Below are 24,914 nucleotides of genomic sequence, written 5' to 3' on the forward strand. Positions count from 1 at the left end.
ACCAAGGAATAATATTTCAAGTTTGATATCAGGAAGTGGAACTTCCTGAAAGCGATAATCAACATGTTAAACGAAAATAATTATAATAAAATGTTCAAGCGCGTATCCGATGAAGCATTTGATATGGAGGCACCTGTCCTCAAAGATGAATCGGTACGTGATTATCAGTTTTACTCTTATGAAGCACGAATACCAGATCAACGTGGAAGAATTGAACTACAAGTTCATGACACAAGTAGATACTTTTTACCCGCTGAGGCGTTTATTGAGGTAGAAGGTACAATTGTAAAAACGGATAACACTAATTACGGAAATGCAGTAAAAGTTGGTTTTATCAACAACGGGATCATGGCACTGTTTGATAGCGCCACTTATATGATCGATGGAAAAAATATTGAATCAATTCAGAAAGATGTCGACGTTGCTACAATAATAATAGGATTAGCAAGATATTCTGATGATTATACAAGATCAGCAGGTCCCACAATGATGTTTGTGAAAGATAATTCTAATACCCCTGAAAGCGATCAATATATAATAGGAACACCAAAGAAAACTAGTAATGCTGCTCAAGATGCTGATATGGATCCGGTGGTAATGAATCTTACTGAAAATTTCAACTTAGGATTTACAGTACGCAAAAATATGTTGTATCCTGACAATGGAAAATTCTCATGTGCAATTCTACTATCGCATATTTTTGGATTTTGTAGAAATGTTAGAAAGGTCATTTTTGGAGCTAGACACACGGTTGTTCTTGTGCGAAAAGGTGATGATAACGATGCTCTGTGGAGACCTGCTGGTGATGCTGGTAAAGTAATATTATCGAAACTGTCACTGTGGATGCCGGTAATGACTCCAACGATCGCAGAAGAACAGAAATTAATTTATTTCATGGACACTGGTGGTAAATCCTTGTTGTCATGGTTAACAACAAGCACAGATAGTATGCAAACTAACGTTAACGGTCAGTTTACATGGCAAATAGCATCACAACAGGGTGTTTCTGCACCGCGACATATTTTTATTGCGTTTCAGCCATCAATCGATTAGGTAATCAAGAACGTACTCATATGATATTTGACAAACTAGGTATCACAGATATTTTTTTACGAATAAACGGACAACAAGAACCAATAGAGAATATACAACTAGATTATGAACAAAATCACTTATCGCGTGTATATCATCGTTTAATGTCATTCATGGGACGTGATCAAAATGTTGATGCTGGGTTGCAAATATCACAATATGATTTTTACAAACTGTATCCGATTTATTATTTTTCGCTGGAGCATCTTGATTTATCCAAGCAATCTGTCGTTGATATACATCTTAAAGCAAAATTAAATACAGGTGGTGTTAATTATAGAGCAATCGCGGTTATACTCAGCGATAAAGCCATGTTACTTGAAGGTGGTAGTGGTCGAATGAGAGTCGTTGATGCACCAGTGGAAAATCTTTAATTATTCAGAAAAATATTATTTATATAAAAATGTCGTATAGTCATGTTAATGTTACTCTGACTCCTGGTCAGGTCAAAAAACTTCAATCAAAAACCACCAGCAAATGCGGAACTAAAATATCACTAAAACGAGATCAGATTGGTGGTGGTCCAAACAAATTATCGTTGACAAATAATCAGATTAAACATTTCAATAAAGCCCTAGAATCAAAAACTGGAGTTCAATTACATCTTTCTCCGAGCGCCATCAAAGACATGGTTAAAATAGGTGGTATATTTCCACTTCTTGCGGCTATACCAGCGTTAATAGCTGCTGATGCTCCAGCCGTAGCAAAAGCAGCCGCGTTAGGTGCTGTTGGAACAGCTGCTGGAATGGCTCTAAAGAAAGCAACAGGAAATGGATACAAAAAAAGGGACGCGGTCTAAGATTACCGGGATCTCGCTGGGGAAGAGGTCTGAGGCTTCCACGTTAGATGTTTCAGCATCAAATTTTGATTTACTTGATGCTGCTAAAAAATTAAAAATAAAAGCCTTTAGAGGTGTTTTTATGTGAGATCAATTACCAAAACAACCGAACAAACTCGAAACAGGTATTATTAAACTTGACTCAAATACAGGACCTGGTACTCATTGGGTATCATACGCGGTTGATCGTTTATTTTGATTCGTACGGGTTAGCTCCACCTGTTGAATTTATCAAGTATGTCGCACCACTTCACGCAAGAACCTCTGGTTCCAAAGTTTGGTATTCAACGCTACCCACACAAACAATGACAGATCCGCCAATATGTGGCCGTGAGGTAATTAATGTACTTAACGCTATATCAAAATCATCCAAACCGCCACATAAAGTCGTGTATGATTATACAAGCAATGGATTCGTTGCGCGTAAAGCGTTTTAAACAGATCTTGGATCTTAAAATATAATGGTTGATATTTACGGAAGATCTTCTTCTACCAGTAAGAAAAAAATCCGGCGATGATGATCTGTCGAAGTATGCGACTAAAGATGAACTTGCTGATATCATGAATCTTGCTGGAGTTGACCCAGATGAGGTTGTTATTTTTCAAGATCGATATGGCAAACTAAAAACGAGCAACGTCAGATGGAATGATATAGTTCGACGAGTACTCGGTGCAGTTACAGATAATATTCCCGTGTTTACTGACGGTGGTAGAATCAGAGATTCAAGTGTATCATTTACAACCATCAGCGATGAAATTGCAAGAAGCGTTGCTAATCGCGTGAAAAATACCGGTGACACAATGACAGGTGAACTTAGCATGAACGGGAACAAAATAGTAGTTTTTAAGACATCCAACATCCGACGAAGACGCAGCAACAAAAAAATACGTCGACACCGTAGATGGTAAAGTATCCACGTTGCGGGCTGAGTATGACGTTCACGTAGGCGCGCTTACAAGATTTCGAAGAAATCATCAAAAATCCGATGAATCTATGGATAAATTCTTCGGCACGCCGCACGCCATTGACATAAAACTCATTGATATCAAAACTAACCTAGACACGATCAAACGAACACAGCAAGACATCGTAGAGGAGATTCCTGAGATCGTCAATAAAGCCAATTTGATTAAAATTCCAGCCGGAATAACTTCCGGGCATATTACCAACATCGTATACACAGTATCATCGGGATTTGCAACATGGTCGCAGAAAAATAAAACCATCAAATATACCGCAACAGTCACTGGCGTGTACAGGCTCTCTGTGTTCAGTGCTGCAAAATTTGAAATATTTACAACGTTTCCATGGCGTCATTCAACGGATAGGTTTTCCGGGGTTGTATCTGTTATATTAAATAGCGGAACCGAAGAAATATTTATTCTGGAAGCAGATGATAAGAAATTAACCGCAACATCTTACTGGTGGTGTTTGGAATTTGTAGCTGAAACACCTCAGTTGGTTACTGCATAAAAATATATGGGCGGTGCACAATACAGATACAATCAAGCGCGTGAATGGCAGGCGGCGCTAAAAGATCGAGTCGAACAATATACAGTAAAAGTAAAAAAATATCGACGACGATTGGTTATCGTTGATGTGATTGTTTATTCAGTATCCGCTGTTGTTCCTAGAGCAGGTGTTATATTATCAGCGGTGACAATGATGGCACCAGTAGCCGTAACTATTTGTATTTCAGCAGCAACAACGATTGCAGGTGTGCTCAATATCATCACAAAAAAATATGTACTTGCATGAATGAAAAATTATCCGATTACATGATAAGATTACACACAACGACGGTAGCATACTCGAAATTGTCCTCGTTGTTATCAGCGAGTCTCAGTGATGCAATTATATCTGATTTCGAGTTTTCAATGATGACTAAAATATACGACGAAGGTATCGGTATTAAAGATACAAGTATTAATAATGACAGAATTACTCCAGCAGATCGTGACTAATACAAGTCCGTCAAAGACAACGATGATCTCTGTAAGTTCAACTAATCCTGAATTTAGTATCAATTTTCCTACTGCAATTCCAGTAAAAGAAATAGCATTAGCTCAATTACGGGTATATTACAGCTGGCCAAATTTCAGATCAAAATCATTTAATGGTACACCAGCAAATAATTTGCATGTATTTGCTAACAAGAACAAACCAGATGGTACTCCTGACTGGATAGATGTTGGAATACCCACTGGCAGTTATGAGATCGAACAAATCAATGAGGAATTTCAACGTAGAATAAAATCAATAACTGGAAAAGAAGCAAAAATATCAATTAACGTTCATGAACCGACGCTGTCCTCGACGGTTGAGATACATTCTCCTGATTATGCCGTTGATATCTATCAATCCACGATAAGATCCGTGCTAGGTTGGCCTGATGTTGTTGTTGTTGTTGTGGGGTTTAACGCCATTTTTCAGCACGATAGGCTATACATGGCGGCCAGTATTAATGGTGGAGGAAGAACCCGGAAAACCCCGGAAAGAACCACCGACCCACGAGAAGCTACTGGCAGGCTTTCTCACATGCCCACATTGGCTGAATCTTAGACTCGAACCGCCGCAGACAGAGGTGAGATGGCAGTGATCCGTAACGAAGAGCGCTTTAGACCACTCGGCCACTCGGGGCCCCAGGTTGGCCTGATGTTTCCCCGGTGTATGAAGGACCACCAGAACGAACTCGGGATGATTTTACATCATCGAAAAGTTTTCATCATAATATTAAAATGAATTATACAAGTTTCTGGTGGAACATAGAAAAAACGGGTATGGGATAAACGGGATCAATTTCGTGTCGATAAAACCGGTGAGTACTATTGGCTTTTACACAACGTTGATGGCGGTAAGTCATTTTACGATATAAATATCAATAATGTCATTTATATCATAAATTCAGATCACGAAGAACAACTAGCTAATTTACGTGATAGTTTTCGGGAATATTTGTCTGATTTGACATCTACGCGTGAAGAAATTATTAAACGAGTAGAAATTTTAAATCATGTAGCCGATACTATTGAATATTTTCATAACAGAATCATAAGTTTGGTTTTTGAATCATCGAGCGATCATAGAAGATTTTTTGCAACCAAGTACAAAATATCCGAAGCTGACATTGTAACGTTTAAGTTCCCTGATTATAATCCGGATGGATTAAGAAAATATGTCAATGATGTCATTGATGAATATTTTCCTAAAATACTCGATGCATGGAGAAAACTAGCACCACATCCAACCGTTCTAAGATACAATAATGATCCACACGGCGGCGGCAGGCACGTATCTCCGGGAATCGTTAATATAACCAGCACGATCGTGATCAATCTGGTTTGTGACGTAGTCGATGGTAGCTATCAAACAGATCTCGGAAAATCAAATGAGGCTCAACAAGGATATATTTTATATACATTTACACCACAAGTTTCCCCTGGAAGTTTAATCGTACAAGAACCAACTAATCCTGTGTATCTGCGATGTCACAATAATATGTTAACACGAATAAATTTTAAGCTCACCACCTTAATCGCTTAACTGACATACGTGGAGAAGAGCTTGGGATAAATCTGTATGTGGAATCTTAATTAATCCAGCAAATATATAATGTACCAGCACGTGAAGGTTTTTATACATGACAAAGAAGCACTTGGAAACGCCATCAGAATAGTGTTTTCACAAAACACAGAGCAATTTAGCGTTAATTTAGTTATTGATGAATACGGAAGCGAGGATTTCTTATTAACACAAGAACAGTTAGATGAACTCCGTCAAAAACATATTATTGAGATCATTTGTAGCAGAGATTAGATTCTAAATTATGCGCACTCCTGTATTAAAGTCGATCAACTTAAAAAAATAATAATTAATCACTGATGGGATAAATTGCACAAATCAATCAGTTTTGTATAATCTGAAACAATTTATTATTATTCTGAAATGAATCAATCTGATGGGGGGGGGGAGGTACTTAAAATTACACAAATCAATCAGATGGGGGTGGTTGGTACTCAAATTCGTGTAAATTAATTAGTTTTGTAATTCTGATGGGATGATTAGATCTTTTATTTTATTTTATCTTATCAGAAATATTTATTTTATTTTATCAGAAATATTTTATTTCGTCAGAAATATTTCAACATTTTTGGTGAAATTTGAAATTTCTTTAGCTATAATTTAGCCGATTTGTCAAGGAAAATTTGTCAAATTACAGTTTTTCGTCAGGTCAAACCTCAAGCGGTTCTCTAATTGTTTCATCGATAAATCGTCAAGAATCAGTAAAATTAGCTCAAAAAAATGAGATTTTTCATGCGATTTTTGTTAATTTTTCTGGTAATTTTCGAAACAAATGAGGATTTTTAATGATTTATCGATGAAACAATTAGAGAACCGCTTGAGGTTTGACCTGACGAAAAACTGTAATTTATCAATTTTCCTTGACAAATCGACTAAATTGTAGCTAAAAAAAATAACAAATTTGACTAAAAATATTGAAATATTTCAGAAAATATAATATTTCAAAATAAATATATAATATTTCTGATAAAATAAAATATTTCAGAATAAATATATAATATTTCTGATAAAATAAAATATTTCAGACAGGGTTGCTTTGGTCGTTACCCACTGACATAATTTTTTTTAAGTATCTTATGCGGGCACTGATTGTTTTTTTCGTTTCGTACCTGTTGGATAATCCCGATATGATCTTTTCTACTGCGACAGAAAGATGAATAAATTCATTTACTTGATCATCGTTCACCATAGCCAGTGACTGAAACATAGCTGCCTGAATCCGCTTTATGAACTTATATTGAGATGATAGAATATACTTAGTTTCATTTTTAAGTTCTTCTAACGTTTCAAAATCAGATATTATTTTTCCAGGATTTAGTTCATCAGATATATTAATTCCGTTTTCTTCTAGTTTTTTAATAGCAGAAATAATGTCTTTGCTATTTTCATGGTTCATTATATAATATATAAATCTTTAAAATAAAAAAAAATTATCCCTATAGAACCCCTATTGAGTGTTTAGCGAGTTCGTCGGGATGTTTCAAGGACGGCACAACATATACAATGAATGAAGAGCCCCTATCGAGTGTCTTAGCGTACTCAGATTATGGATGACGAGCCCCTATTCGAGTGTCTTAACGAGCTCAGATCACATGTAATGAATGAAGGACGGCACAACATATATTATGAAATGAACTTCTATTCGAGTTTTTTAGCAAGTTCATTAAGTATGAAATGAAATATATACAATGAATGAATGAGATGAAATGAATGAATGAATGAAATGAATGAATGAAGGACGGCACAAACATATACGCTCAGCAAAACCCCACCCACAATAATCAAACCCGTGGGTGATACGAAAATATGTATCAACCACCGTTTTGCTGAGCGGGGGGTTTTGCGGTGCCCCCAATTATTATAAAAATTGCAATTATGCGCAACCACCGACCAGTTGTCAGCCATGGGGATTCGATCCTGGACCGCGAGCGTCACAGTCCAATACGATACCGATTGAGCTATCGAAACTTGTTACAAACATATGTTTCGGAAGTTAATATATAGCTAATAATCATTGAAAAGGAACTAATTTCGAATATATTTACTCAAAATACAATTCTGAATTCAAGAAATACGTTTTCACCAAACAAGTTAGATTTATAAAGCTAGATTAAGGAATTTCCTATTTACTATACCGCTTATGATCCACGCCATCTATGATAGAACATCCGGTCCAGATCATCTAACTGCTAGATTTTTCCATCCTTCCTATAACATAACTGCTAGATTTTTCCATCCTATCTATGACTATTACGAGATTTTCCATCCTCTCTATAACTGTTCAGTTGAGAAATATATATTACGAGATTTCCCACTCGTAAATCTGTATCCATGAACATGGTCAAGGGAGTATTTTGTTGTTAATATTACTCGATAAAAAAATAACCACACATACGCACATAAATACATAATCACACATACGGATAAAAATATATATCATGTATATTTCTGCACTGAACAAGGAAAATGCAACTGATTTTTAATTCCAAACACTATATACACGTATTTCTGTAATCGAGTAAATACATGCAGGATCCATGTGCTGTACATTGGATCTAAAATTAACCCGCCACGATCAATACAGACTAGACGCTGGATTCTGCACTCAGTAAGCTGGAATATACATGTCGGTTTTCTGTAGTTTAGATGTATTTTATGTGCTGTCTATGTGTTGTGTTGTTCTAAATGTTTCACGAATAGAACAGAAAATACATGAACCGCATATTTTTGTAAGTTAGAAACCGTAGATGATTATGACCATATACCGAGGATCATAAAATTACCTCCCTTTCGTGAGTCAAAAAAATAAGTAGTATAATAATGATAATTTCTGACCAAAAAAATATAATTCGAGGTGGTGATGATAGTTAACAATACTGAAAGGTGATTTTCTGCTTATATATTTTTGAGAAAGCGGTTTTATATATATTTTCTGCTACTTTTTGTATTGAATATGAGTGAATATCAAAATATTTCTCAGCAGAACATATCGAACGAAATATAATTACTTCGCCAGTAACTGTGTTTGTAGAATTTACCGCACTTCTAGAAACTGTCTTACATCTTCCAGCATTGCCACATGCTGAGTTCTCGCTTTGTGTGACAACTCGAAGGTTGGATAAACTATTATTTTGAGGATCCCCGTCAACATGATCAATAACAAGACCATCTTTGATCACTCCAAAGAAACATTCGTAGATGAAACGATGACAATGATAATGTTTCTTCCCAACAGTAAACATTAGATAACCAGCATTAGTAACATTACCAACTGGTCTCTTCAACCTACAATTTCTGATGACACAATTACGATCTGATTCGTAATTCTTGATGACAGGATGTGGGACAAATATATTTTGCTCCATTATAATAATATTATTTGTTTAAATCATTGTTTGTCTGAAATCTTGATACATAATCCTCCACGTATTTTATAGCGTTTTCACCATTATTATTTTTTGTCATAATATCTTTTAAGTTCTCTGAACCGTTTTGCATCGAACTTTCCACATAATTCTGTTTTTCCTCACACTCCAATACCACATCGCAGACATGGTATTGGTCCTAGACTTCCTCGTCGTTTACTTTGTAAGTGCATCCAACAAAATTCCTTTCTGCAGGATTTATTACATCGATTTACTGAACCGATCATGAGCCATCTGCATTGAGACATTGTATATATAATATTCTTTATTTAAATATTTGTTTTAATTATATGAACGAGTTTGAGAGATTATCCCAAACTAGGCCTTCTAAATATAAATTCAACCTCGACAGATTATCTTCTAATTTACCAGTACGAGATCTGGTTGATCCGAAAAATAAAAGTTTGATCAATAAAATTCACGACGCCAAGAAAGAATTTTACACGGATGGTGCATCTCATACATGGTCAACGTTCAAGATTATTCGCAATACTGTCAGGGACGCCACAATGAATGACAAGCGAGGGTAATCAAAAATATTTCTTCAGAGTAAAATTTATTGTATTAACAGAAACAGGTAGTTGGATTATCCGTGACAAATATGATCCTGTCCTTGGTAATAATAAAATCGCCATATTAAAAATTCCAGACCGGGTCTGTTGACGGGTATTGACAAACCGTATTATGAGGGAGCGTATCCCGTAACAGCGGTTATTTATGGAATCTATGAGATAAATAAAAACCCAACGTTGATAAACTGACACCCGTGAAATTTTCAAGGCTAAATTGTGTAGCTGAACGAGTAATAGAACACTTTACAAACGCGATGCGTGGAAATGGATTAACTGATTTAATACGTGAAAAAATAAACTCGTGGGCTGATTCAGTTAAGGATACCGGTGCTACAATAAAAGATGTTGCTGAGTTAGGAAAAATATTAAAATTTCCAATAACCGTAGCGACAATAACGGGAGAAATACTGTACGAATCGAAATATAAATCGAAAGGAGCTTCAATAAATATTATTGATCAAAACGCGCACGCATGGACCAACGCAGTAACAATATTTCCACGTGATCGAACTGTTAGATTTTACCCCTCAGATATGAGTATGTTTGATTTTATCAACGAAATAAGTAAAAACGATCCTGTATCGGTATGGTTATTTAAAAGTAATGAGGAAGGTGGATTTGATCAGTTTGTTAGACCAAACGGTGAAAAATATCGAACAGAATTTCTCCATGACGAGATGAAAAATCTTGCGGAGAAGATTTTAGAGTGCAAGCACGCGGAAAATACTGACAAATTACTAACTAATTGCTTTACCGTTCCATCTGTTGCGGCTCATTTCGCTAGAGAAAGAAATTCATGGAAACCAACACGATTTGATTTACTTGAAGATGTACGCGCAAGTTGCGTCGAATACGGACACGGTGGATTATGGAATACCAAATATAATTACAACGATGTTATTTCGGTTGATATGGTTGCATGTTATCCGGGAAGTTTTCTAGGATACGGAGATTGTTCTGTATACTTTAAAAGATTTGGTCACCCTACAAACGAGATGACGCGAGTGGCAATTAATGGACCATTACCTGATTTTGATCTGACTAGATTCGCTTGTGTTGAATCATTCGAGCTCAACGAAAATCTTCACAAGATTTGTTATGTTTGGTTTGGAAGACATTTTTGTGAAAAACGTTGGGCACCTATAGTTTTATTACGATATATGCTAGATTGTGCGATACTGACATCGTTGGTTGTCAGTGAGGCGATTATATCATATCACGCGCAGACCGAAGTTTGGTTGCGTATGTCAGATTCTATCAGTATTGATGAAGTTATTAGCGAGTCTAAGGAAAAATGTCCTGATGTTTCCGAAGATGATATTATCAAAGAAGCTCCTAAAATTCTCGAGATTAAACTTAAAACCGCAAAGGAGCTAGGTAGAAAAATTATAGGTAAATTTACTCAAGGTGGTGCATATGATCATAAAAGACATCACGCACGATTAATTCTAGATGATGCCGAGTACAATTTTATAATCGCTGATACAACAGCGAAAAATATATTTGTAAATCGAGAAAGTGTTTATTTATCCGACGGAACAAAATTGGGTACGATCGTTAGTTACATAAATGATATCTCCCCACAGTATACTCATCTAAGATCTTCCATGTTGGCTTATGTTTCTATAAATTTATTATCGATGATTAATAGATTTCCTGAGACCGCAGTCAGAGTCGCAACAGATTCGTTTTATATTTCGAGTAAATATTTAGAGTCTGTTATGAAATTTACTAGTAAAGATGAACGATGGAGTTCGTGGAGAATAAAAAAGGAAATATTGCACAATTATACAGAATCAGCAGATGTTCCAATGAGAAATTTTTATCGTAAAAGTAATAAAATATCAGAAATGTCGAAAGCGCCGTCGTTGAGTGATCCAATGACTAGATATAAGACAGTATATCTCAATGGACCTGGTGGATGCGGCAAGACGACTAGAGCAATTAATGTTTTTAGAAATTCAGATATGATCGTGCTGACACCCACACATAGACTTGCACGGGAGATGAAACAACGGCAAGTACAATCGCGTACGTATCATAGTTTCTTTCGGTGGCGCGGGGATACATGGACTCCTGAACGAATGGGTGAAAAATATATACCTAAAATAATTATTTGGGACGAGATATGTACGGTGCCATTGGATACATTAAAAATGTTTCTTGATTGGTTGCTGACGAAAAATACCGCTATAATAATGTGTGGCGATCATGGTCAACCGCCGCCCTTTGTTGGACCATCTCCACATGATTGGTTAAAAAATTTCGTTGATTATTACGAAGAAATAGACGATGATCATAGAGCTCTCGATGAAAATTTAAAGGAATTTAAAAAATTAATCAGATTACAATCAAACAAAATTCAGTGTGAAATAATACGAGTGTGAGTAATCTCAGAGACCTCAATAAGTAATTTTTTAAATTTATGGAGACCCACCGATTTGATAGTAGCAAGCAGAAAAATGATCAGAGACGATTTACAACAGCAGTTATTTCAGCTGCATAAAGAAAAATATTCAGAATTGCCTGTTCTGTTATGTTATAGACCATCAGATACACGAAAACAGAATATTAATGTTAATATTCCAGGACAGACTGAGAATCAAAATCTCGTATTAAATGATATTGTCAGTGTGGTCGAAGATGCATTACGCGCGGATAAATCTCCATGGGTGTTGGGATACGCTATGACGATCCACTCGTCTCAGGGATTAACTATTTCTTACACACGAGTCTGGATTGTAGACGGTCGTTTCGAGTGGTCAAATTTAGTCTATTTAGCGGTATCGAGGGTCAGAAAAATATCTCAATTACGGAGAATTATAATTCCTGAAATCGTTAATAAATTTAACATCATCGATGACGATATAATAAGAAAAAAATTAATCGGATACAAACAATCTGATAAAAAAAAATAAACGCGACTTTGATCTTGATGTTGAATTTATTATTGAGTTAAAACAGCAGCAGAATAAGCATTGCGCAAGTTGCAATTGTATAATGCTGTGGAGGTATTCGAGTAATGATTCAAGACAATTTACCGTAGACAGAAAAGATAATAGTCGCGGTCATACACGAGAAAATGTGATGTTGACCTGTCTCGAGTGTAATCGACGTAGAGGCGCTAGTTAAGTGATCGCGGTGGCAGTTGTGTATCCTCGGGAATTATTTGTAGTTGTTCACGTGTAAATCCACGTTAAGTAGCAGCCGAATCTAGTCTGTAGATTGCAGGTCTACCTGAGGATCTTGTCACGGTGGATATTTTGTGTGTGGTAACACTCCAAATAGGATCAGTCGCTCTCGCTTTACCACCTTCAAGTTCACCCGGTTCATATAAATATCTAACTGTAACATCACCAAATATTTTTTGTTTTTCAGTACCTTTTCGTTGTGTTGGTATATCTTTTTTGTAATTGCATTAATGGGTTTCATGTTGATTGTTCGTGTAATCTCATTATTTAATGCAGCTATCACGCTTGGTAATCTTGCAATCCATTCGCGAGATCTTTTATCTTGAATAAATTCCTTAGCGTATTGATATCCAAATAACCGCTCAGCAAGTGTTCGATTAAATCGCTCAACAATTGCCTGATCACGGTGAATTGCAGCATGATCTCGTCGTATTTTGGTATTATGTTGTTTCATCAACGATGATACTGGACCAAGAAATTTTTTACCAGGATCAACCTGTAGCAGCTGTGGCCATCGTAATGGTCCTCGTTGATAAATTCGTTCAAACACATCGGCTACTTTAGATGCTGTTTTCGTTGATAGCGGCTCTGCCTCTTTATATCTACTTGCAACATCAACTACAGTTAACGCGTATTTATATGTTTTTCTGCGTACAGTATCATTTGGTAAAAACAGAATATCAGCTTGATGAACTTCATTAGGAACATTAACATCGAAATACGCGTACTGAATTCGTTTCTGTGGTGGTAGATAAATTTGCCATATTGCCTGTTTGGATAACCACGCTTTAGCAGTAGAATGTTTAACCGCTGCTGCATCAGCAAGTTTAACAATTGCTGCTTTACCTTTCCAGTATCCTCTTGGTGAATAATAAATTAATTCCATTATATATTACCAGACCAAAACGCTAATTTACCTTTCATCGCGGATCTTACTAACCAATTAGCTAATGATTCTCTGATATTTCTATTTTTTATAGAATTTAATGCATGAATTAATTTCACATCTGCAATATGCCTGTCTTGTAGATTTTTACCTTTATAAGCTACATCATGAACATGACAAGCTTGATCAATAGCGTTTACTGGTTCCTCGCCTGGTTTTGGTTGATCTTGATTATCAAGTCTGATATCGAGTCGAGTACCAGGACCGCAATAATTATATCCTGGTAGATGTTTTTCTCCTGGGTATTTAGCCCATGGAGTACCTGGAAACTTTGACATCAAATTAGCAATATCACCACCGCGCTTATTAGGTAAAAACGAAAATTTCTTTCTACCGCACACAGAACATTTTCCACCATACGCTATTTTTTTATTTTTTTGTTGTAACCGTAGCTAAATCAGTAGTTGGAGTTTTAACTCTACAGCGTAAACAATATAAATTCATGTTATAAAATATATGGATATAATTCCATCAGAATGATTATCATATGACCATCTGGATCGGGTAAGACGCAGTTATTACTTAATCTGATAATGAGATGGTTGAAATGGGATAAATTATATTTAGTACCACCATCCGTTGATGATCAACGATGTTATGATGTACTTAAAGATTTCAATGAAAACGCAAGATTACTGGACGAAGATAATGATGTTATAGAGTTTATAACAGATATTGATGAAGCACCGTCCGTTGATGTTTTAGACCTATGTTACTCAACGATATACACAAATACCAAAAATGATCAGGGACAATTGTAATATTTTGGTTGTATTTAATGGCGTAGACACACACACGCTGCGAAATATTCATCAAACCTGGTGCAGCGGTGACATGGGTATAATTAAATTCAGAAATTTCTTCTCACGAGCGCAAGCTACTCCGCATGGATTTATAACAATAAATTTGCACGATCCTAGAACAAGATATCGTGTAGGTCTTGATAAAATATTTGGATAGTAGGGGTGATGATAAAATTAAATTGAATTAAAAAGATATCATTAATCTAATGAACAACTGTGCGTGGCTGCGTCAAGGAACCACTAACAAATGTGACAAAAAATGTCGTGGAGAATATTGCAAAAAACATAATTATCTTATAAAGAAAAACCCTCGTGCTGGTCCACGAAGTTGTGTTGGGTGTAACAACGGCGTTAGAGGATTATATCAGATTTGCAAAAAATTGCGGTGGAGATTGGTACAGAAGTTTGATGATATATTTCAGAAAAAGAAAAAACATAAATCCAAAAATAGAAAAACCACCATCAGAACTTGAATATTACTTGAAACATAGAACAAATGAACATAAAGATTCCCAGGATTCAGATGAAGATTCCCAGGATTATTCAGAATAACATAGCAGCAGAGAGGGTCTTGTCTACAATTCTGTTTGGGACAAACAATAATCGTAGACGTGGTATTGACCTCTATGAAGGGTCACTATTTTTTTGTTGTCTAAAAACAAGGCTGACCATTCCCTAAAGTGGTCTGATCGCCCTCTCTGCTGCTACACGTGTTCATAGAATAGGCGCCAAAATATTGATGGCGAGGGGATAAAAAAAAACAACTTTCTTACCTCGCAAAAATCATCGACCATACATCGTTTTCCTTGGGAAAAGTAGCTCTTGTGCCATTAATGAGTCTTTGGAGGGATATTGACATTTCAACTGACCAAAAAGTTGCTGAGATGAAAAAGAAACAATATACTTATAAGGCATCTGTTTCAGCTACTAAATTTAAAGCTAATTAACATGTACCATAGTTTATGTTAACGAGGAGCCATGATAAATAAATTGTCAGTGTACTGGACTCGCAACCTGAACGGTGGAGTTTATAATCCTACCACATGATCAGCTCGGGTTGACTGCCGTTTGTATTTAATTTTTCTAGTACAAACACATGTTTATTCCGTGTCATACATACTATAACTGACCCACTTATCAGACCTACAACAAGCACCTTATTTATCAACGTTTTCTCTCTGGTCTCTGGGCTGCTGATTCAGAAGATGGAAAGTTTATATTATCATATAGCACTGCTTCTAGAACACTGTACTTTAGTGTGTGCATGGGCATGACACATGACTCCAGTTTCCCCCGTATGATATTGCTGTGTCGTAAAACGCCAAATAATGAAACAAATTTATACGAACAACATAAAAAAACAATGACACTAAACTTTCTGATATTAACATTAGAAGTAATGGACAAGAGACGAAAAGAAAATAGGACAAATCGTACCGCGGTGATTGTAAGGTTTCATATATCAGTGATGGAACTGGACAATGTAACTTACTTTTTAATGAGATTGACCCAATGTGAAAATTCCATACAGCAATTCATGTTGCAGACATTTACCAACATAACAAAAGACCCGCATGTATGTACCTAGAGACGTTAGGATTTTGTTTCCGTTTGAGTTTTCAATAAGTATACTGACATAAAAAAAATGATTGCAGTAATTCCCTAATTTTATATCACAGTGTGCACAAATGAATTAAAGAAATGATAAAATAGTAAGTTGTACCGTTCCTGGCAGGGTTGTTGACTTCGCCATCCGTATAAACAGCAACTTTCAGGTCACCGTTCCAATCCTGCCTGATTCCGCCATCGATATATGCCTTTGAAAGCATTAGGTCCCAGGTAGTGCCCAGGGCATTCACCTCCAGTTCTTTGTAGCTATGAATTGGAGTAACATAGACTTAAAAAGCAGATTTGAGTACTAACAGCAAAAGAATCTAAAGAAATAAATTGACACCTTTTTTATTTATTAAGTGTGCGTGCCGATTCGAAATAAATATATCTGAGTGAAAAACTACTCTGTGAAATGTAAGATTATATTTGTGACTTGCACTGAAGATATTACACGCAAGACAAATTGCTTAATATTGTTTGAGAAAGAAATGTACAAGTCATTCGCCACTTCTTCACACACACTCATATACTGCTGCATCTTGTCTGTTCAGTTTTGTACGAGTCCATGGCTTCATCTACTAATTCATACTTATGCTCGGTTGACTCTGAACAAAAAACAATCTTCATATAAAAATAAAAAGATAGATTATAAAGTACTTATATGCTAATTAAGTGGAATGAGTACAGACTTTACATACTTATGTGTACTCCGATCCGCATCAGCAAAAACCTAAAAGAAATTATTAATACTGATAAATGAAACATTAGTACTCTGATTCATGGGTAGAAAACGCAACGTATATTCTTGCATTCGCAAAATAATTTTGCTGCAAGTACATTCTTGTTATATATGTATATATAGTTGATACCGTACCATTGCATAAACATTATAGCAAGACAAATTTAACATTCTGGACCTCGTCCATACTATTGCAAAGAAAAAAGAAAGAAAGAAAACAAAACAAACAACCATATAACATTTTATAATAATGCAAAAGAAATGTGTACCACTTTCTTCCTCATTGATGTTGGGTAAAAGAAAAACACCTGATAATATTTTAAACTAATGCATACAAAAGGTGTTCCACTTTCGTACTAATATGGGATAATAAAAAATTAAAAAAGACAATACTTTAGACTGTTAGCTACAAAAGATGTGCCACTTTTTGTACTTACTAAAATGGGGTAAAAGAAAAACACCAGACAGTACTTTAAATGACTACATACAAAAGTTGTATCACATTCTTACTAATATGGCTTTAAAAAAAAACACCTGACATTTTTTTTAAACTACTGCATGCAAAAGGTGTAAAACTTTCTTACTAATATGGGATAAAAGAAAAACATCACAAACATTTTTTTTACAAACTATTGCGTACAAAAGCTGGACAATTTTCTTACTAAAGTGAAAAAAGAACAAACAAGACGAGACCACTTTCTAAACTATTACATATCAAAGCTGAAATACACCCTTACTACTAAAGGATACCAGCGAGCTTTCTACACTACAGCAAAAGAAACAAAGACCAGACCAATTTATATACGACTGCAGTGTCACGTGCCTCCTATGGTACCATTTCTAATAACGGAGAAGGTGGACACGTAAAATGAAGTAGCTCCGAGCCCTCTGTCATCAGTGCCAACGGTCTAGGTGTATAAATAACTCAAGGTGAAACGCATAACATTTTAATAAAGTTTATCAAATATATTCAGCAATTTCATCGACAAATTTATCAACCGCAATTTCTTTCGAACAAATACAAGCAATGGCCTATTTACAGTTGCCAATTACTATTCATCGTATGAATTTAAGTCGTAAATTAGAGTATGTCCCTTCGGTGTTGATTCTGTTGCTCATCTATCTCTTTTTATTTGTTGGTTTATTTTATACTTCCGGCACCCTTGACTACGTGCTCTCCTGGCATTTCCTGATATGTCCTTTCAACACTTCCGGTATTCTCTTCCGCTCTTCCTTCCGGCAATGCACCTCCACACAAGCTGCTGACGTTATAACAGATCTCCCACATGCTCTCAACGTGTCTTCCCTATCTCCGATCCTCGTTTGTCGCCTCTCACATCCACCCGGAAAGCTTCCTGTGTAATTAGAAGGGACGTATACTCTTGTCTCCTTGCTCTAATCTCAGGAAAAGTAATCACACTCTCATAGACCTTTCATCAGAATAATGGCGAATAAATTATCAGGTGAACACATGCACTCACATCTAAATATTCCTTACACGCTTTGTTCTATAACAATTGTGCTATAACAATAACAACAGTATCAACAACTTCTAATACATGCACACACATCCCTAATTGTTGACCTCTCGATATAGAAACTATCATCATCAACAGCAATTCTATGCATTTCCTACTCTACGAATTATAAAAGACACATACACATATACAAATACCTAATTATATGTGCACAATCTATACATTCGTGTCAACTAAAGCAAGTGCAAGTTCTAACACAATTCAATAATAAATTCAGTCATTCATTATGATGCAAAATAGCAAATTACACAATCCAGCAGTCTACATACGTTAGTTTTGCACGGTAATAATTTGCTATACGCTACGTTACGATATGCTGATAATTCAACTATACAAGGAAGATTACAGTTCTAATAAATAAAATGTATCTACTAATGTATCAGTCTTACAACACCTAGTTATGAAAGCGAGACAAATTCAAGCTAAGGTAAGTTACCTCCAGAAACCTTCGTTCGAAATCCAAACTTAGAATTTCACTATAATTCCTTCTCGCCGCTGAACCAGCGCGCAACTTCGGCTACTCGGAGTACAGTCTAATGCCACACGACTTCTCTGAGATCCACATATGTCTATGTTCGCACATTTACTGACAAGAAAATGGACGCCCTCCGAACAAATTTTATTGAGACTCTGCCCTATATTTGAATCTCTCAGCTTCGATTGGATACGGTCTGATCTCTGTGAAAACTGCCCTGGGCTAATCGAGCACTTACCTGTTACTCTTGGGTTTCCGGTCCCCAAAAGCCAAATATTGCCTCCAAACTGGTCATGACATCACGACTGATTGCAAAACAAACAGAGGGGTCTCTACCTGGTGGTCAAATTCCCTTTGAATTTAACCCTGAAATGGTCGTTGCGTAATGGTTAAACAACATATGGGCAGTTTCTTTGCGTCCAGATTCAGCCTAAAGTCTTAATCGTACATAATACTTCTAGACATTATACCACGTGCTCTTAACTACGAATTGACTATAATAAAATATGTGTATACATGAAGCATGAAGCATCATTAATTTTTTTCCCAAAACGCGACATGAATAAAAACATCAACGTGGACCACTTACTTACTAATGTGTGAAAAAGACCACGTTCTAAAATACTGCATGAAAAAGGACCATCAGACCACTTTATAAATTACTATATAACCCAACACCGTCCCAACAATGAATCAATGTAGAAACCATCCCATTGTTCTTACACCTAACTACTGAACCACTGCTTGGGATCTTGAACACAATATCTTTTCGCTTACTATTCTGTGAGATAACAAAAACCAAGGAACAATAACTCCACACCAAATCGTCTTTAAATCGGTGTAGATTTGTAAAGCTTAAATTCCAAGATTCAATGCACACTATTCTGTATAATATCTTACAATTAGTCGAGATAGAATATTACAGAGATGTCAGAAAAAAAATAAAACTTAGCATAAGTTTTGAAACTGGGTAGACGTTAGCATGACGACTTTTTCTGGTGGTTTGGGAATCGCGGAATTGCCTACAGGATTTATCGCTACTTTGGGTTTTAGCGGGTGTCTTGCAACGCTTATGCTGATTATTACAAAAGCCTCCAGGGAAAGGATGATATATCAGAAAATTTGTAAAAAATGCAGTTAGTGAGTAACCTGCCATTTACAAGTTGTATAGCATTAATGAATGATACATAAGGCAGTAGTTAATAATTAAATCATTTGTGATGATTGTTTCGGATTTTCACTGGTGCTATGAGATAATGAATCCAATTAGGAAGAAAATAAATAATAAGAAGATTCAACCTAATGAGAAGCTAAAAGAATAATTATCAGGAGTGGAAAATAAATGTTTGGGATGCTTAAACAGTGTACGATTATAACGGAAATAAACGATACGACGCAAACGCAGAATGGAAAGCTCTTGGATATTTGAATTTTATATATTTTAATATACGTATATTAAATGGAAATCTCAGTTATTAAGTATTTTGCTAAAATCAGATATCTTTTTTCGACAAGATATGTCCTATGTATGATTTCAACAAACACACACACACACACACACACACACACACACACACACACACACAAAAGTTGTCATCTGACATTTAAACATGTATTAAGAATGAATAATGATTATATATGATGTAATAAAAATGTAAGAGGACAATGTTTACATTCGAACTATTTAGCATTAGGTAGCAGAGATTTCTGTGTATGGATTATTATGCAGAAATAAAAACATGTCATCAACAGCCTGCAGAAACACAAAACTGTCATAAACAGCATGTGACAAAATGTTATGTTTGTTGTGATCTTTTATTCCAAGCATAAACGTTAAATGAAATGTTTGAGTAAAACAATGTGGTAAAAGTGTTATAAGAGAAGGGGTAGTTGGTAAAACTGATAGAAAACAACAGAGATAAACTTTTAATAAGGTTTGAACGTCCATAAAATGTTTTGCAAGGTGGTAAAGTAACTATATGGAAGTATGTTTATTTCATCTGCTAAATATATTTTGCTGCCTAATACAAAACAGCACCCTTATTTACCATAATGTTGTAAATCTCATGACGGTAAATCTTATTAAATACATAATTTGGTGATGTACAGTTTGGTTTAAAAGATAATCGTTAGACGCCTCAAACTTTAAACTTATTTCGATCATATGTATTGATTATTGTATCTCTTTATAGACAAGCTATTCATCTATGTCATTCCGTAAGGACATTCCGTAAGAGTTTACTTCAACGACCACAAAATTCTCGTATAAGCACACACTACAATTCTTCTTTAAAAGAACTTTAACTTTCTTATTCATTTCAGGCATACTATATATATTGTCTTTCATGCAATTACTTGCGTCTCACATCCTTCTTATTCATTACAGTCACACAACATATATTGTCTTTTATGCAGTTACTTGTCTCACAATTGGAAGTTATCCTTTATTTCATTATGAAAGTTAGCTTTCTCAACATTATTACAAAAGTGTTATGTATATTTAATTTGAATTTGTTAGTTTTATATTTATAATTATATTGTAATTTGGACGTGACCTTGTTTAAAATCAAGTTTATTGTCGATTTTTAACTTTAAGTATAGTAAACAAATAATGCATTGTTCATATTTCTCTGTGAGTGAGGGTTAAATTTTATATTGATTATCTTGGTCTGAGACAATGACTCGATGTTTACTATGCTCTTTATTAGAATGTTAGTAAAAGATTTTATCTGCAAACAATCCCGGGTGTTCTAGAATGGAAAATTCCGCTAAATAGACGTATTATTTCTACAAGATGCTAATTCTGACCTAGGTCAGAAAGAGAGGTTTATAATCTTGTTAATACGAGAAATTACCCATACGTACCTTAACAACTTTAGTCAGAATCAATCTTATTCCTGTGTTCAGATTTTGATTCGAGTGAAATTATGTATTCAAGTTATTATTCACTGGAAATACAAAGTGCTCTTAAATAATATACTTGGACAGGAAAGTTAACTGATAGTGAAATTAGATAAGTACATATTGGATTATATTATTTGTTATCATTGGGAGACGGCTATCACACTTGGGAGACGGCTATCATGCATTCAAAATTACGGGCTCATCAACGCCTTCCACGCTGGATCTTATTTCGAACATCACTAGAATTTAGTTAAACTTTATTCGTTAGGACTGGTCAAATAACTTTTTGGACTATTTGGGATCTAATTCGTATTACGGTATTCTTTTTAAATTTTCACTTTATTCTAGAGAAATAAATTATTTGTTGAACTTTACAAAACTTGTTGGTTTTCGATCTTTTCTATTACTTGGTTTACGACCATAGAGTCTTAACAACAGACTCTATTAAAGCCATGTACTAAGTTTAGCTTATTATAATGGCAGTATCATACCTTCTGCCCGAATGGTTATAACACAAGGATGTAATTTTGACAATATTATTCTTCTCCTTCAAATTCACTTGCACCAATTACTAATCCCTGACTGATGTCATTGCAATCGATATTTATTTCTAATATCTGAACATTCCTTTTCATTAGCACACATTCTTTCTTTTAAAACTCTTAATTAGTTTTTTTCAATCTGTTTACCAAAAATATCATTATTAATGATCTTAAAGACATATTTTTCAAAGTATTTGCTCGCTTTTCGTCCCATAGTGGTATTCAATTTAAATATACGATTAGTTCCACGGCTCTTAGTCGAATAGCACAATTTTCTGTATTTGTTAGTTTTCTAACTGCATGAACAATTTTAAATTACGATTGTGCATAAAGTATTTCACTTTGTTCTTTTAATTGCACGTCGACTTTGTTCTTTTAATTGCACGTTGACTTTGTTCTTTTAATTGCACGTTGACTTCGTTTTGCACCTTTTATCTCCTTTATTAATTTGTTATGTAACGGTAAATCACATTCTTGTAAATTTCTTTCTCGATAAGCTCGCTTGCTAATATCTGTAATACTTATGGAGCTAACATGGGATCTCGAAATCTGCTTCTTTTATGATCTTGATTTCTTGTTCGGTTGCTTTTAAGGGGTTGCCTTTTTAAAGTTAGCGACATAAATAAATTGGTACATGTCACAGCCATTAATGTTATTTTGGTATTTATGTACATACTGGATTATCTTAACCTATAGTATTCTCTGTCACCTCTAATTTCAGACGCATAGTTGGCATGCTCTTCACGTTTTGCAGTAGTATACATATGTCGTATCATTCTGATGCCTCCTCTAATGCCCTTTTCTATAATCAGGAACATATAGTTTTCTGTAAGTAATTCTAATTTTAGTTTCCTTGATTTCAATATGGCAACACGAACTAATACATGTGCACTGTAATCTATTTTGTAATATGTCATGCAGACGTTTCTACACTCTTTCAAAGTGTCACACAAGATTACGGTTTTCATATAGATTCAAGCAAGCCACGGAGTCGACAGCATATGTTTTGCTCATTATACTGTCCATACTTTATTATTAAAGTTTGCAAGGGTTTATTTGTCGCATGATGCGTTCGAAATCACAATGCAGAACACACTGAACTATTACTGATATAGACTGAACTTGAGATTTTACAACGGCATCACTGTCTGTTGAGTTCTCCATCTGTTTATATAATCTCTTGTGTCCACCCAATTTAAAGTCGATGGTAGGTGATTTAGGCACGTCTTGCAAATTTATCTTAAAGGTCACTGGCCACCTATATTGTACAAATGTGTGATATTATTCTAGTCATAAAAACGCATTTGTTAAGCATGCACGCCATAAAATGTTTAATTAGACTTAAAAATTCGCTTTTTTAAATGAAAAAATTATTCAGAAATCTCCGTATACAATCGGTAATTTCCGAGTGCCAAAAACGGATATGACGTACATTTATCCCTTCTATTTAACCTAGCCATTCAAGTGTTTAATTTCCCCACGTAAATGTCTATGTGATATATCTTACGATCGTGCTTTTGTACAGCAAATATGGGCGCCCGAGCGGTTGAGTGGTCTAAAACGCTCTCCGTTATGGATCACTGCCATCTCACCTCTGTCTGCGTGGGTTCGAGTCTCGGATTCGGCCATTGTGGGTATGTGAGAAAGCTTGCCAGTAGCTTCTCGTGGGTCGGTGTTTTTTTCCGGAGTTTTCCCGGGTTCTTCCTCTACCATTACTGCTGGCCGCCATGTATATCAAGCATATCGTGTGCTGAAAATGGTGTTAAACCCCACAACAACAACTACAGTAAATATGGTGCACTGTGTTGCATATAGATGTAACCAAGAGAGTGATGATGGGACAAAAGGGTTCTTTCTTTTTCCGCAAGACACTGGTTACTACCAAAAGAAGGGAACTGCAGCTTTGGGATCGAATAGGGTGAGGGATGGGGAAGTCTTAACTCCTCTTAAATCCCGTAGAAAGCGTTATGGTGCATATGAGAAGAGGGATAGAATGAGCGTAAGTAAAACATATCAAATAAAGGATTATAGTACAGTAATATTACTACAGATGTACAATATTAATGTTTGAAATGATTATAATACTTTTTAAACATGCAGAGTGTAAACTTTGATCAAACTCTTTATTTAGCATTATTATAACCAATATGAACTCAAAAGGATTCAAAAGATGAACTATCAGGTATTACTCTGTGACGTCTGCAGAATCAGTCACACACTTTAATACCCAACCATGATCATTTAATCCTTATAATTCCAATTTACTTCCTTTCTAACATCAGATCAGCAGATTTAACCAACACAATATTCACTTTTATGTACATGGAAGTTTTCTTTCATTAGCCTCTTAACTATGATAGTATGCATAGCCCTATCTTCGCTAGCCAAGATTCATCGATTCTTTCTTTATACAGTGATACGGGGTAGAATGTCATAGCGGGTCATGCCAGTGATATACTGGTATGATCATTATTTTAATATATAAAAATGGTTGTTGCGGTTAAACTAGGAATATTCCTGTTTTGTTTTTTAATTACGCTTGCGTATGGCATGTGTTGTTATAACAACGTCGTTGTTACTTTCTACGCATTTCGATCTTTCAAAAGCAAATCGTGTCCATTTTTATTGACACCCCTTGGTTGACATATGACCCTG

The 24,914-nt window shown here is 35.4% G+C and overlaps 1 protein-coding gene across 1 annotated transcript in view; it reads right to left on the reverse strand.

Annotated features, from left to right (window-relative positions):
• The window catches only part of LOC149804714 (uncharacterized), a 50,646-nt gene that overhangs the window by 16,841 nt on the left and 8,891 nt on the right, over positions 1-24,914 (reverse strand). Inside the window, exons 5-7 of the mRNA XM_089943386.1 lie at positions 16,760-16,791; positions 16,174-16,325; positions 15,224-15,329 (exon numbers count right to left, since the gene is read on the reverse strand). Coding sequence (XP_089799512.1) covers positions 15,224-15,329; positions 16,174-16,325; positions 16,760-16,791 — 290 coding nt within the window. The remainder of the gene's footprint in view (positions 1-15,223; positions 15,330-16,173; positions 16,326-16,759; positions 16,792-24,914) is intronic.

The sequence above is a fragment of the Sinohyriopsis cumingii genome, chromosome 2 (assembly GCF_028554795.1).
Source record: "Sinohyriopsis cumingii isolate HCF-2022 chromosome 2, ASM2855479v2, whole genome shotgun sequence".
In the NCBI taxonomy this organism is placed as follows: domain Eukaryota; kingdom Metazoa; phylum Mollusca; class Bivalvia; order Unionida; family Unionidae; genus Sinohyriopsis; species Sinohyriopsis cumingii.